Source organism: Antennarius striatus, chromosome 22 (genome assembly GCF_040054535.1).
Source record: "Antennarius striatus isolate MH-2024 chromosome 22, ASM4005453v1, whole genome shotgun sequence".
NCBI lineage: Eukaryota > Metazoa > Chordata > Actinopteri > Lophiiformes > Antennariidae > Antennarius > Antennarius striatus.
The window spans coordinates 6279277-6293162 of NC_090797.1; the positions used below are offsets into that span (position 1 = coordinate 6279277).

The 13886-nt window shown below is 42.7% G+C and overlaps 1 protein-coding gene across 1 annotated transcript; it reads left to right on the plus strand.

The window, feature by feature from the left end:
- The first annotated feature begins 3955 nt into the window (after window positions 1-3955).
- Window positions 3956-12326, plus strand: btg1 (B-cell translocation gene 1, anti-proliferative). Its single transcript, XM_068306613.1, has 2 exons — window positions 3956-4409; window positions 7818-12326. The coding sequence occupies exons 1-2, from the start codon at window positions 4265-4267 to the stop codon at window positions 8219-8221; spliced, it is 549 nt and encodes a 182-aa protein (XP_068162714.1). The 5' UTR covers window positions 3956-4264; the 3' UTR covers window positions 8222-12326.
- The last annotated feature ends 1560 nt before the right edge of the window (window positions 12327-13886 follow it).

Sequence of the window (13886 nt, forward strand, 5' to 3'; positions counted from 1 at the left end):
TGTGTGTGTGTGTGTGTGTGTGTGTGTGTGTGTGTGTGTGTGTGTGTGTGCGTGCGTGCGTGCGTGCGTGTATTTGTAATACACACAAACACACACACACACACACACACACATACCAGGCAAAAATAGATTAAGTGAAATTGCACTTAGCCTACTTTTCACACTTCCCTGCATATGCACTCAAATTATTAACTGCATGCTCCAACATACAGTTGTGAATGTTAAGGGATGTGTGTGTTGGGAAGTCAGAGCCGTTGTTTTGTCTGCATGAATACAGCTCGTGTTGTTTTAGCTTTTGTGTACCCTGCAGATGTTGGTGCTGCCATTAGTGGTATGTGTCTCTTTGTACACCCATGTATCCAAACATGTTCACACCAAGAAATAATAATGTTCTTAGAAAACTCTTCCCCCACTACAGAGCAGCCATGGTCTCTCTCCCCAATGCCTGACCGGACTTTCTTTCCTGTAGTTCAAGTGTGGTTCCAAGATAAAAGCCTCCATTCATTAGTCTGACTGCGGGCCCAACATAACGACAGGATACCCCGCCCTTGTCTGGCAACAACCAGGGCCATATTTGACCCAGCGCTGGTGACCCTCTCGTGAAAAACAACATGACATTTTCAGTCCGTGTGTGTGTTTGTTTCAGGTGAATCATATCCGCATCAACAGAAATGCATGGGACTTTCCGACTTTAATTATGTCACAAGTTCACTCTGTTGTCACCAATGCTGTTTTTCTCTTCCTCTAATCGCATCTGACTTTTATCTCCCCTGCAACCGGAGCTCACCCAAACACACCCACACACACTGTCACCAATGAGGCATTTTGACGTTGTATGTTGTGATCGTACTCTCTTGAAAATCTTGCTTGCTTGCTCTGATGCTCCTGCTACGCCCCAGGAGGAAAATCCTGCACAGGTAATGGGACAGAAGTTGAGTTCCTTCAGAAGTTGCTACCACGTGGCGCTGGCGATTTATCTCCACACACCTGTGCCAGCCCGTGTCACTTGAATGTGTCAACTTTAAGCGGTATACCTCTCAGAGTCAGTCTTTCAAGAATCGAGCCATGGGAAGGTGGTCTCTGGGGATTAATTCATGCCACTCACATTCCAGTAAGGACTCATTCTCGTGATGGGAAAAGGATCCAAAGAACAGAAACTTATAAAATAATTTCCATAGAATGAAAACAGTTCCGTATTATTGCTTTTCTCAGTAACAAATGTGAAGAAACAAAGAGATGCAAAGAGATGTACAAAGAGATGTACTTTTGCTTTTGCTAATACAAATTAGACCCACATGCCACACCTTTGCTCACTCACCCAGCTTGATAAACACTCTACTGTCTCTTTCATTTGTCGCAATTTGCCATTTAAGGGACCGACTGGTATTTAAGTGCCTCACTGAAACAGTAATTTCCTTTATCCAAGTTAGTAATGGGTGACACAGAGTTGCACATGACGATCATGATTAGAATAGCTATCAGCATTTGTAGAGAAGTGCAATATGTTCAAGGAATGATTGAGAAACACGTTTGGCTGTTCTGCTGATTGGCTGATTGCAAAACTGTTTTTAGATTTTGTTTGCATTTTATATAAATATTGCAAAAGGATAATGACGAAAACACAACCTCTTAAAAACAACTCCTCCGCTAGAAGATAAACGCTGCAACTTCACTGCCCACCGGCAAAAATAGTGATGGTTTAACTCCAGAAGCTTGACTCTGCTATTAAAGAAATCAGAAGTTAAACAATACATTTCAGATATTGTCAAACTACAATTAATCCAAACTGCTTCCAGTCAAATGTTACGTAGGGAGATCTTTATATGAAGTGAAACAACAATTATTTCTGGAAAATGCAGTTGATGTGCATCCACCCACAACATGTGTAAATTGACAACAGTGTATATGTGTGAATTTAAAAAAAAAAATCTAATATACACACATTTGTTCCTATTTCACAATATGACAAGGTGATGCGTAGCTGTGGCAGAAACTGTGACTATGAAGATGTGAATGGATGGAGGGGGGGTTCTGCCTGTGAAGACTTGTACAGACTTAACTTTGCACATGAGAAAGCTTTTATTTAAGAGGACATGAAAAAGAATCAGGTGGTTTGGCTGCGAGGCACATTTTAATTTTATATGAGGGGATGTGACACAAAATGTCAACACCAATACTGAATTGGAAAGAATCCTTGAGAACCATTAATTTTCAATTATAACTAGAAAATAGAACTTGAGACATGTGTCTTTCTTCTATGATCGGTGATGACACTGATTCTATTTTATCTATTTTAATTTTATGAAGAACTACAGATTCAAATACTCTCAACAGTTCAATGGACAGAAAGAGGACAGTAGGGGAATGTTTGAGTCAGCTGCATGATTAAACAGTCATTATGTTGATAGTGTTTTTGCCTTCGTTGTACACATACGTGCAAATCTGCACACCTTCAGGTCAGTTTATTTTTTAGCCAATCAGCACAATCCTGGTACGTTTGATTGCATCATGATTAGAGTACTCAGCAGGTCACTGTTGGCTGTCTGAAACAAACAAAGCACAGCAGCCTGTATTTTTCCACTGATTCTAATGAGCACATAGGGACAGGCCCCTGAAAAGGAAGCAGATTTCACCGCTTCTTGGCACCATGTTGTCTCCACTGTGTTCAATGAGGTGATGGTGAAGATGATTTTTTGCATTCAACCAGGATTCATCCCATTTCATGTGTGAATTAACACTCACACGTCTCCGCCTCCACACAAACACACACACACTCACAGAGAGAAAGGCGGTAAAAGAGAGCCAGAACCTGAGGTGATGAACTATGGGAGTGTAAAAAGACTTCTTTTACCCCTCTGTCACTGTCTTCTACACATACCTGTTCTCTAACCTGCCTGTCATTACCTGAGTTAAAAATAAGCAGCAATTAAACTGAAGCTTTCAATGCAGTGTAGAACTAACAGATCAATCAAACTGTGAGCAGCAAATGTTTTTTGAGCAGAAGTTTCAGTTCCAGATTAAGAACTTCCTGTGTAAAAACACAGTGTTGAAACATACACTACTTTACAACAAATTAGTACGTTCTCTGGACTAACAGATACTGATAAAAAAAAATTGTTCTTGGCCCCCACCCATCAAGAAGGGACCGTTTTTGGCTGGTGTTTGTTCCTGGGGTTTTTTTGGAGGGGGGGTGGGGACAGCAACAAGATTTTTGCCTCTGACTTCATGGATAAATGCACTACTTGCAAAATATGTACAGAATCGCATCCCTGTAATGTTTACCACACATCAAATTCCGATTTGAATCCAAGTTATAATCCAGATTTGGTGATGCAGAATGTTTAACCCCATATTTTCAGAATCTTGAAATGCTACTCAGCTAGATGAGGCTGCCTCTCTTAGTTTATACATTTTATATTTTATAGATACATGTTTTTCACGGGCTAATGTTCCTGTTTACTGTTCATTCCCTGATGCTCAAACTTCCTGCAGCTTCACATCAGCGAATTGATGTTGTGATACTTCATTCCATGCAATTCTTGGGGGTGCTATGCATTTATTCCACTTGAGTTTTCTCTACAAGTATAAATAAATGTAACTGCATAGATCTACAGAGTGCTGCATTGATTATACAACAGGTTCAAACACAATAGACTTGACTGAAGCAAACTGCTAACTGCAAATGAATCGATCAAAGTTGTCGAGTTTTTGCTTGCTTTTGTTTCCTTTTGTACCCCCGGTGTTTCCGACAGCTATTGAACGCATCGTGGTTTCAAGCTGTGTGCTTCTGTTTATTTTCAGAGCAGTGACGTCACCGCTGCACCCCTCCTATATGTGGATCGTCAGACTGAGGCTGGCTCGTGATTGGCCAGCTGTTGTTGCTGTGTTGCGTCTGAGAGGAGGGAGGGGGGCCAATAAAAGCCTGCTCCCCCAGTCGTAGACCTTCACTCTGGAGGAGGACAGTGTGCAGGGCGGGTTGACTGAGCAGAATCACGGGAACCTCCCCCCCCCCACACACTCAACATCAACAACTGCCTGTATTTACCAATAACAGCCGCCTGTTTTCCTGCGTTGGACCGTCCCGGCCAACGGACTCTCTCAGAAAACACTCACCTCTACCTCGAGAAATAAATGCTAAGAGAAACGACGCAGTCGTCATCAAATAAGGATCCATCAGAAGTGGAAACAAACACGTAGGGAGGAAAAAAAAAACAACAACAACAACCAAGAAACGCGCGCAGATCGTCGCCGTTGCCTTTTCTCAATGCATACCCTTTGTGCCCGGGGAACGATGAAACCAGAGATAAACGCCGCCGTCGGATTTCTGTCAAGATTTCTGAGGGTGAAAGGACACGTAAACGATCGACAGGTCCAAACATTCAGCCAAAGCTTACAGGACATTTTGGCAGGTAAGAAACTCGGGGAAATATAGAACTAAAAAAAAAACCGAGCGACCCTAAACGCATCATGTTTAAACTACTATTATTTAAAATGTTTTTTCTCATGTTTGATTTTGACGTTATGTGCGCCAAAATGCGTGGAGAACGAGTGAAGAAGCCTCTCTTTGTTCTCCCCAACTGTGAAGCGATAGCAGCACGCTCCACGTCAGAGTGTGTGGGGGGGGGGGGTATAAAAACATTAAAATCCGTCCACGTCGGATGACTTCAAGCGGTTATTCGATCGAATCGATACAATTGAAGGTTTTTTTTTAAAGAGAAAAACATTTAGTTTGTTACTTTGTTTGGAAGGAAGTGGGGGTGGGTGGATGGGGGGGGGGTGGAAAGAAGACGCTGGGCTCAAACAAGGAAGTGCGCCTCGGTCGATGAAGCGCTCCGATGTCTGAGCGGAGCGACGAACACAATTACGTAATGCGTCGGACGGAACGGGTGAATGGAGAAAACATTTCATTTGACCGAACAATCCTCCCCGGGGAGTTTTTATTCTCACTGAATGAATCATCTTGTTTTTGTTTGTTTTTTTGTTTTTTTTTTTTAAATATATTTTTGGCATGTTTTTAATCCAAATCTCCAATCATCCTTTTTTTTTTCTGTTTCCTCCTAGCATAAACATAAAATGAATTCGAGTTGAGAGTTTTATTCTTTAGAAGGGAACCGAACACATTCCGACCTGAGGCTCTTATAAGCTGCCATACATCTGTCTCCTTCATCCATGGAGCGCTTATAGCAAGCGGGTGACCTACATAGAGAGTCTGGTTATGTCTGCTCTGCTATTCCGTCTGGTATAAGATCCATGACAAAAAATAATACCGGAGTGCTTGGACGTGGATGTTTTTAGTGGTGAATTATTATTGTATGTTGGGGTTGGATTTTCCTGTTTAAAAAATAAATAAACAAATAATCGACATCTAAGAGAGCTCGATGTCGATTGGTCGTGGTTGTTTGTAAACAGAAGTTGGAGCAGATCGGACGCGGCTGTGAGGCCCTATGTATAGGAAGGGAGGGTGGGGGGGTTGATGGGCGCCTATAGGGGGACATTAAAGGAGGCAGCAAAGCTTAATGAGGGTTAGGAGTGGAGGGGAAGTTACCGACAAAATAAACCACCCTATGTTTAGTGCGCATAAACATTAATTATACCAAAGCTGGTGTTGATTATGTGGTTCCAGTGTAAGCATTTTCAGACTTATTTTTACATAACTGATTATTATCTAATTATAGTAAAATTAAAAAAGGTGCATTATGAGCACAAGTGCCAGAATTGAGTTATGGCAGTGGTCTTCTGAAAGGGGGGGGGGTTGGTTTCTTCCACTGAACTAGGCCAGCCAGAGAGCTCTTTTGTGCTCATAAACATCACAATCACTCGCCATTATGTCTGTGTGCTGAACAACAAAGAGCGTCTCTCTCCTCCTTTTTCCACGCGGAACATAAGGTAGCAGAGAAATCGCTCCCAGAGAACAGATTTTAAACCGTATTAGTTGTGTAATTGCAATTAACAGGATTATGATCCTTCCAGTCGATCGGCAGCAGCAAAGGTTAGACCTTCCAGAAAATTCCTTTCAACGTGTTATGGTGTCATGTTTTCCAGCATTCAAGGTCAGCGGCGTTGAATAAACAACCCAGTTTCGTTAAACTCTTTAGGCTAAGCGCGCATTTGTCCGTGTACTTTTCCGTTTTCCATTTCCTCCACCCCCCCACCCCCTCTTATGTGCCCTGGTTTTTAAGAATAGGCCCCGCTGAGCTGATCCCGGCCCAGCTGCTCCAGAGTTTGTAGATAGCTGCCTTTGTGGCAAACGTCTGAGGCTGAAAGATCATCCAGTCTCTTGTGTTCTTTCATGAGTGCCAGGCCCTCCATTAGCTCAGCAGTAGCTGGGGGGGGGGGTGTTGTTATTATCCTTCGTATGCATACAGGTGGCCTCGGGCTCCTGTCTGAAAGCTGGCCTGCTTACCCTGTTTTTCACTGGTCACAATGTGATTAGAAAAAAATGGATCCTCTATGTGGATGTGCCATTTGAGTCTTAAAGTTGAAGCTTTTGTTTGGGGAGTCTAAAAAGTGAGAGATATTTTTGCTAAATTATATCCCATAAATCAGGCACGCATTTATTTCCTTTGATCAAAATGAACCACGAAATGCCTGAAGCGTTCTGCCTGTGGCAACACTCGACAGTTTCACTGAGCTTTGAAAACTTACACAGACAAGAGGTTAAAATTGTGGAAAAAAACCGGGGTCCTCTCCCTTTAAGAGGCAGACCCCCATGTCCCAGATGGCTGGCTGGGACTTTGGCTCCTCTGGTGTGGTTTTTTTTTTTCAGCCGGTCGGTACACTATGTGACACTGACCACGACCGGGAGGGGGGGGGGGTTGAGCAATTCACTGACTGTTTTTGTCACGTAAACCCTGAGCGCCACTGGCTGCCTGTTTATGACTCCTTATCAGGCCTGGAACAGGTGGTGATTGTTTTTCTTTCTTTTTTCTTCTGCACACAACTACGCCCTTATTTCACTGTAAATAACTAAATTATACTGACTTTTTAAAATGAGTTTAACTTACATTTGTTAAACTGTCACTTTAAGTGACTTTTGATGTTTGTCTGGCAGATTTTTTTTCCATTTGCTTTCGCAATTTTTCCTTACTTTTACAACTGTTTGGGTTGCCTCCTGGCAAAAAAAAAAACAGATGAGATGAATCTCTAAATTTAATTATTAAGTCAATTTATTGCTAAAGATTTAGCATCATATAGCAGTAGTTAAAGGGATGATAGATAATTGGTTTTGTCTGTGCTGATTTCAATTTAATTATTATCTCCCTAATGTGACCCATATTTAACTGACAGGTGGAATTTGTCTCATGTTAAATCTTTTATTTTTTTTAATTTTAATTGTGATGTTTTTGTTGAAGTAATATTAAATGGGGCTTTATACCGAGCAGACACATACAGAGGTAATCATAGCTTTCGGATCGACTGTACCGTGTCCTTTGGCTCACCTTGGCATCTCTGTAATACCAATAATATTCCCAAATGTGGCGTGTTATTTTTTGTGACACTAAAACCGTGTCTGGACTGCAGCAGATTTGCTCTCAGTTAAATTATGCAGCTGTCTCTGCTTAAGCTCACGGCTCAGCGGCGACCCGAAGCTGACATGTGAGCTTGATTGCCAATGAAAAGGCATGAAAATTCTACATTTTGTCAGCGTTTGCTTGTAATGTGTGTGTTAACGAGACTGGGTTCGCTTGGTAAACTAGTGTGTGGGGCTTGTTTATATTTTTAACCATTGGCAAGGTCACTGTTACATTTTTGGATTGCTGGTTGTTAACAGTCCTAAGATAAACCTGGTCTCCTTTCTCTTCTCTCTGTCCCTGCAGAGCAATATAAGCACCATTGGTTCCCTGACAGGCCCTGCAAGGGTTCAGGCTACCGCTGCATCCGCATCAACCACAAGATGGACCCGCTGGTGGGGCAGGCAGGCCAGCGCATCGGCTTGACCATCCAGCAACTCTACCTGCTGCTGCCCAGCGAGCTCACGCTGTGGGTGGATCCCTTCGAGGTGTCCTACCGCATCGGCGAGGACGGCTCCATCTGCGTCCTGTACGAGTCTCAGCCCTGCCCCCCGGGAACACCGGCAATTGCCACCGCCAGCGCCCCCTCAGGAAACAGCGGGCCGATGAGCCCAATGGTGGACAGTCACATCAGCTGCAAGGAGGAACTGATGGTGCTGGGCAGAACCAGTCCCTCCAAAGCCTACAATATGATGACTGTCTCCAGTTAAGAAGGCACGCTGTCGCCCCAGCCTACTTTTCGTTCAGGATCACGCCGTAGCCGGTCAGATTATGTGACCAGTGTAGGGTGAGCCTTTTTAAAGCTAAGAATATGAAATGAAATTGTGAAAGATGAGAAAGAAAAAGAAAAAAAAAAGCAGAGGATGTTGCCTATCATCCAGGTGATGGAAACCTTGTAGGTTTGATATTTTTTAGCCCCTCACCCCCACCCCCCCGTTATCATCTGTTCTGTTATGTCATTGGATCAGCTGGGCACTCCGTTTTTCCAGGAGAGGCTTTGTGGAAATGGAACTGTTGGGGCAGCTAAACCAACCAACCAACCAACAGGAACCCCCACCCCCCCCATGGAGACTGGCTCCACCGACTCCTCTCTCGACTGTAAACGACATGGTGATCAGCTTCCATCTTGATTGGGCTGTCATTGACTTTGCACTTTTCCTACTTGTGGTTACTATGGGTACACACGCTCAACACCGCCACCGCGAAACACCAAAAAAATTTTTTTACCAGGAACTACCCTTCAAATTTTAAAATCCAGAGATTATTCAAATTGCAGTTTTTTTAAATTCTTTTCTTTTTTTAGGTTGAGAGTTGGGGAAGTTTAGACCGAATCTTTCTTAACCCAAGCTCAAGCTAAAGGAAGACCAAATGAGAGCATCTCTATTTTGGATAAAACACCCTTTTTTGACCACAGGGAATTGGTTTTCCTTAACTTGTTGCTGGAAAAAAGGGGACTTGGTCTAAACAACCCCCCCACCCCTTCAATCTACCATCAACGCCAAGCTTCAGAAAAGTAATCTCAACCTTTCCTCTCTGCCATTATGTAAGTGCAAGTGGAATGGTTGTGACACCTGTGGATACCAGTGTGTCCTGTTGCACTGTCGCCCTTCCATCACGCATGTATTGGTAGCTTTCCGGGGTGGGGGGAGGAAGGAGGATCACTCTTTTCCAACCCCTCCCCTTTAAATTCATGAATGTTGTTGAAATTCGCAATCAAGTTCTCATATTGTTGATTTAGCCCCTTCCCTTCCACTTCTTCACCTCCTACATCACCAAAATTCAAAGTGTAGCAAACTGGGGGCTCTTTTACCCAATGTCTTGGTTGTTTTAGCCCTTTTAGAGTTGACATTGAATGCACTTTGACGTTAGATTGTGTGGGATGTGTATTTTTGGAGAAAATCGCCTGCATTCCATCCATTCGAATGTCACGTTTTCACCCCATTTTTATTGCCCTTCTGGTTTTTAGCGGTTTTATGATACTGTGGCTCCCACGTTGGGATAGACTGACATCTATTAAATTGGAAATGTGCAACTCTGGATTTCAAAAACCTTTTTACACTGTATTAGAACATTTCAGAGCTGTGGCTCTTTGGTGGAGAGTCTTTTTTTTTTTTTTTTGGTGGTATGTTAGATAAGCGTTATGTCATCTTGTCATATGGCACTGTTCACTCTGGCAAGCTAAGCTGATTCCCCCTTTAGACACATACACACACACACACACACACACACACACACACACACACACACACACACACACACACACACGACTTGTGTTCCTGATTTGGGGAAAAGTTAGTCTGAAAGGTGTGGAATAAGTGATGTTTGTGTGAGGCTTTGGCCAAAGGGAGGTCTGGAGCACTTACAGATGAATTTTAACTTGAATTTAAAAACACCGGGTCTTGTCAGCCGTCGTTTTTCTTTCACATAATCCATTTCCAAGAGACACCTTTTCCTTATGTGCGCATTGGAGGTGCATTGCCTTACCTGTCACAGATAGATTTCAAGTCTTTCTTGACTTTTAAAAATATCAGGCGTATGTGAGCCAGCCTGGTACAACATGCTGCCTGGACCCTCGTGTAGGTGTCCCCCTTTTCCAGCACGGCAGCTTCAAATCCCCCCTCCCTCACCCATTGTGGTGTGGGGGAGTAAGAGTGCCTCAAATGCCACATATCACCCCTTTCAGCGCAGACCTCCTGTTTTAGCCAAGACCAGCATGCTGCTAGCTGACCCCCTGTGAATGCAGGTAGACTTAATGTGACACATATCATCATCCATTACAGTGGGGGGGAGCCTGGGTAAGGAAGGCAGGGACGGGGAACTAGTGTGAGAGAGGGGGGCCAGGGCCGGACTCTTTTGTCCAGGGCAGCTAAAATCCCTCCGGTCCCTCCTCTGGACTTATTCAACATCCCCACCCTGACCAGAAGCCCTCGACCCTCCCTCAGCAATGATGGATAGTTAACAGAACCAGCACACACACACACACACACACACACACACACGCTTGGAGTGCTTAAGCTGCACTAAGGGGGTCTAGTGAGAGATGAGGAAACATGGATCAAAGATGAAGAATTGAGGGTACTAGGCCATTGTTTTCTGTTGTCATCTCACTGGATTGCGCTGCACTTAATTACTGAGTTTGAATTGCGATTTTGTGTTTACACGCATACGAAAGGATGTGATGGCTGTCTGACATACCCCCACACCCACACCCTCCACTGTAACACCAGATCTGGGGAAGAGTGGTTAAATGCTGAGCTGGGATGGACTCCTGAACATCTTTGGGCCGTAGCTACCTACCTGCCGAATTTGTCACGGCAGGATGGTCGGACACTCATCACCAGACCTATGGGTGTTTAAGCTACCTTAAGCCTGAGAGGATCATGGGTAATAGAGCTATAGCCTTTGACGCACTGCAACCCCTCAACCCCTCTCAGACCCTTTTCCCTGCTCTCTGCTGATACTCCCTTCAGCAATCTGTGAAAAGCAGTGATTCCATGTTGGACGGACGGAGATGAGTTTCTGGGATGGGAGCCCAGATCTCTGATTTCCAATTGTGGCCACCAGTTTTTTAAAATCACACTGCTCTATCGTGGCCTCTTTTTTTTTTTCATCATGTGACAAAATGTTTTGAGATTGGTCTATATTTCAGATTTGAGATGATCATCTCATCGTCTCACTTTCCTCCAGATGTTTTTTGCGACAAGACTGGTCGATTCTTTTTTTTTTTTTCCATCTGTCAACGTTGCCATCCCCATTTTGTCCTCTCCATCCACTTTTTTTTAGAGGATTTTTAGTCAGGTTATTTCACCTGCTTTTAACAGGTCATGTTTTTAGCACTACAATTAAAGAAAAGTGAACCCAAATCCCATTTGACCCCCTCCTCCCCTTTTCAACTGTAGTACAAACACCCAAAATGGTTTAAGTCCTCGATAATGATTATTTCAATGGCATCCATTTAGCTTGTGTGCACATAAGTTACCGAATTGTCACGAAAGCGCTTAGAGTAGTGAGGGGTAAAATAGCACATTAAAATGCACTAAATATGTCAAGTTGAAGTTGTGACATTTTTTGAGACACGAGGAGTCTCTCCTGGAATGTAACGCCAAACTCAGGCCTCGGACATTCAATAAATACCCTTGTGGAAAAAAGTTGTGCATGTTAACAAATGAAGCAGGAAGGGAACAGCAGTTTTGTTGTTGTTGTCGTCAAAATTGTCATTGATTAGTTGAATTATTGCCACTTTCACATTTGAGGTGTTTTGCATATTGTAGAATGTATTATAACTGTACAACAAATGGTGGAGTACATAACATTACACATGGGAAGTGCCAATAATTGCTATCCAGCGGTGTTTTTAGATGTATTCCTTTTTTGTATTTCATCTTTTAACATGGATGACATTTTTCGTAAGTGAAGCCATTTGTGATGGGAGTGTTGGCAAGGACCAAAGTTGTTTTGGTAAAAAAAAAAAAATTAGTTTCCATGATCTGTAATTATAGACGTATCCTTTGTTTTTGTTTTTTTGTTTTTTCTTTTGTTTTCTTTTTTTCTCCTTTTTTCTATTTACTTACAAAACCAGAAAATAGACAAAAAAATCTGAGCTTACCCAAGAAGAAAAGCTGTCTATCTTGTGATCTCATGTCAGTACATCTTTATCGTGTTCAGTTTCTTTTCCTTGGGTATGTTGTGATGAACTGCTGTAAATTTGTACAGTTCATGTAAATTGATTGTGCGGAAGTTGTACAGATTTCTATATTTTGGAAGAAAAGTTTTTTTCTCTGTAATAATAAAAAGATTTCCTATCTTGGCATCATATCCCTGTGAGCTGTGTCATTATTCTCTCTTGCACACATTAAAACTGTCGAAGTTAATCATTTGAGAGCTTTCTGTATCGTACACAGTGCTGATGTTGTGGCCTAACTAGGTTCCATATTGGGACTTGTACCAAAGTCTTTAAAGATCAAGTGAACCATCTGTGCCAAAAAGACTAGAGATGAGATAAAGTCAGCAATTCTCACACCTCACTAACATTTCTTTCTCTCCTGAGACAGTAAGCAGAACTTGAAACATTTTTTTAAAGCACTCATTGCATAAGCATATTCTACAGCTACGCAGATGACACCATCAAATTGGGCAACGTAGCAAATGGAAAATTTGCTGTTGTTGACGCAGTTCCGTATTTGGGAAAATGGTGTACTTTCAGTAACCTTTTTCACCTTCCCCTTAAAAGGACTCTTGTTCTGATTGGTTAATCGAATCCCTTCCAGTCTAAATGCACATGATGCACATAGCAACCCTCTCTCCTTCCAAATAGAGATGCCTTTTCAGAGATTTTGTGACGGCAGACAGCATAGTGAGCAAGGAATCTCAAAAACAAAAACTCTGCCCAGGCACTGACATGTACAAGACAGCTGCACCCCCAAACCAGCTGACTCTGCAAAAATCCAGTTTGGATTAACATTGCTATCCTTTGTAGCGCTCTGAATCACCCAGGTTGCTTAGCAGCAGGGGGAAAAAAGAATAACATTTGGTTCATTTTGATGCGCAGACAAAAGAGGGAACGAGAAGAGCTGGTTTAGCGGGAGCCGAGGTTGTGAGGGCAGAGGGCAGTGAGAGGAAAGGTGACTGCGCTCGTGTTTAAGTCGGGCTTTACCTCTCCAAACACGGGCTAGCGTGAGGCCTCATCAGCCGGGGAGTGTGGGCATTGTGTAGAAACACAAGCAGATATTTCACACGTACTGAATCGCGTTCTGGTAAATCGGACTAAACTTTCCCTGTTCAATCTCTGAGCAAATATTCCACGGTTGGGTTCAGTTGCATGGCTTGGTACAATTTCATTTTAAATAAAAATTTCACCCAAGAGAAGTGAAAAAAATTATTAATAAAACCAGAAAGCGCAAGTAGTCCTGATTTATCAGGGTTTCGCAATCCTCCCTGGACTGGGTTTTGCAATGACTCATCTGATGAAGATGTTTTTAACATGTTTTTTTTTTTCTTTCGCATCTCTAAAAAACAAAGCGGATTGCAGAGCTCAAGTGCAGAAACATATTTCCTATGTGAAGGGATTATGTTCCAACAAAGGAAATGTTTAAATTAATTTTACAAAATTTCTTGAGGACAGGCCCATTTATGGATTGTATTACAGGTTCAGTCTGGAACTGATGAAACAGCAGCGTAATATGTTCTTCACTTCTGATTCACCTAGCAACAGAGGTCATACTGCTGAAACTGATTAGGTAGAAAGCTTTGGAAGGTACAGCCGACAGCCAAGAAAAGATAAAGATGATACTTGATTGTCCTCACACTGTGGTAACAGACGTACACTAGAGTTGAATATTGTGTACAAGCAATACATTACTATCTGGAACAAAGCCA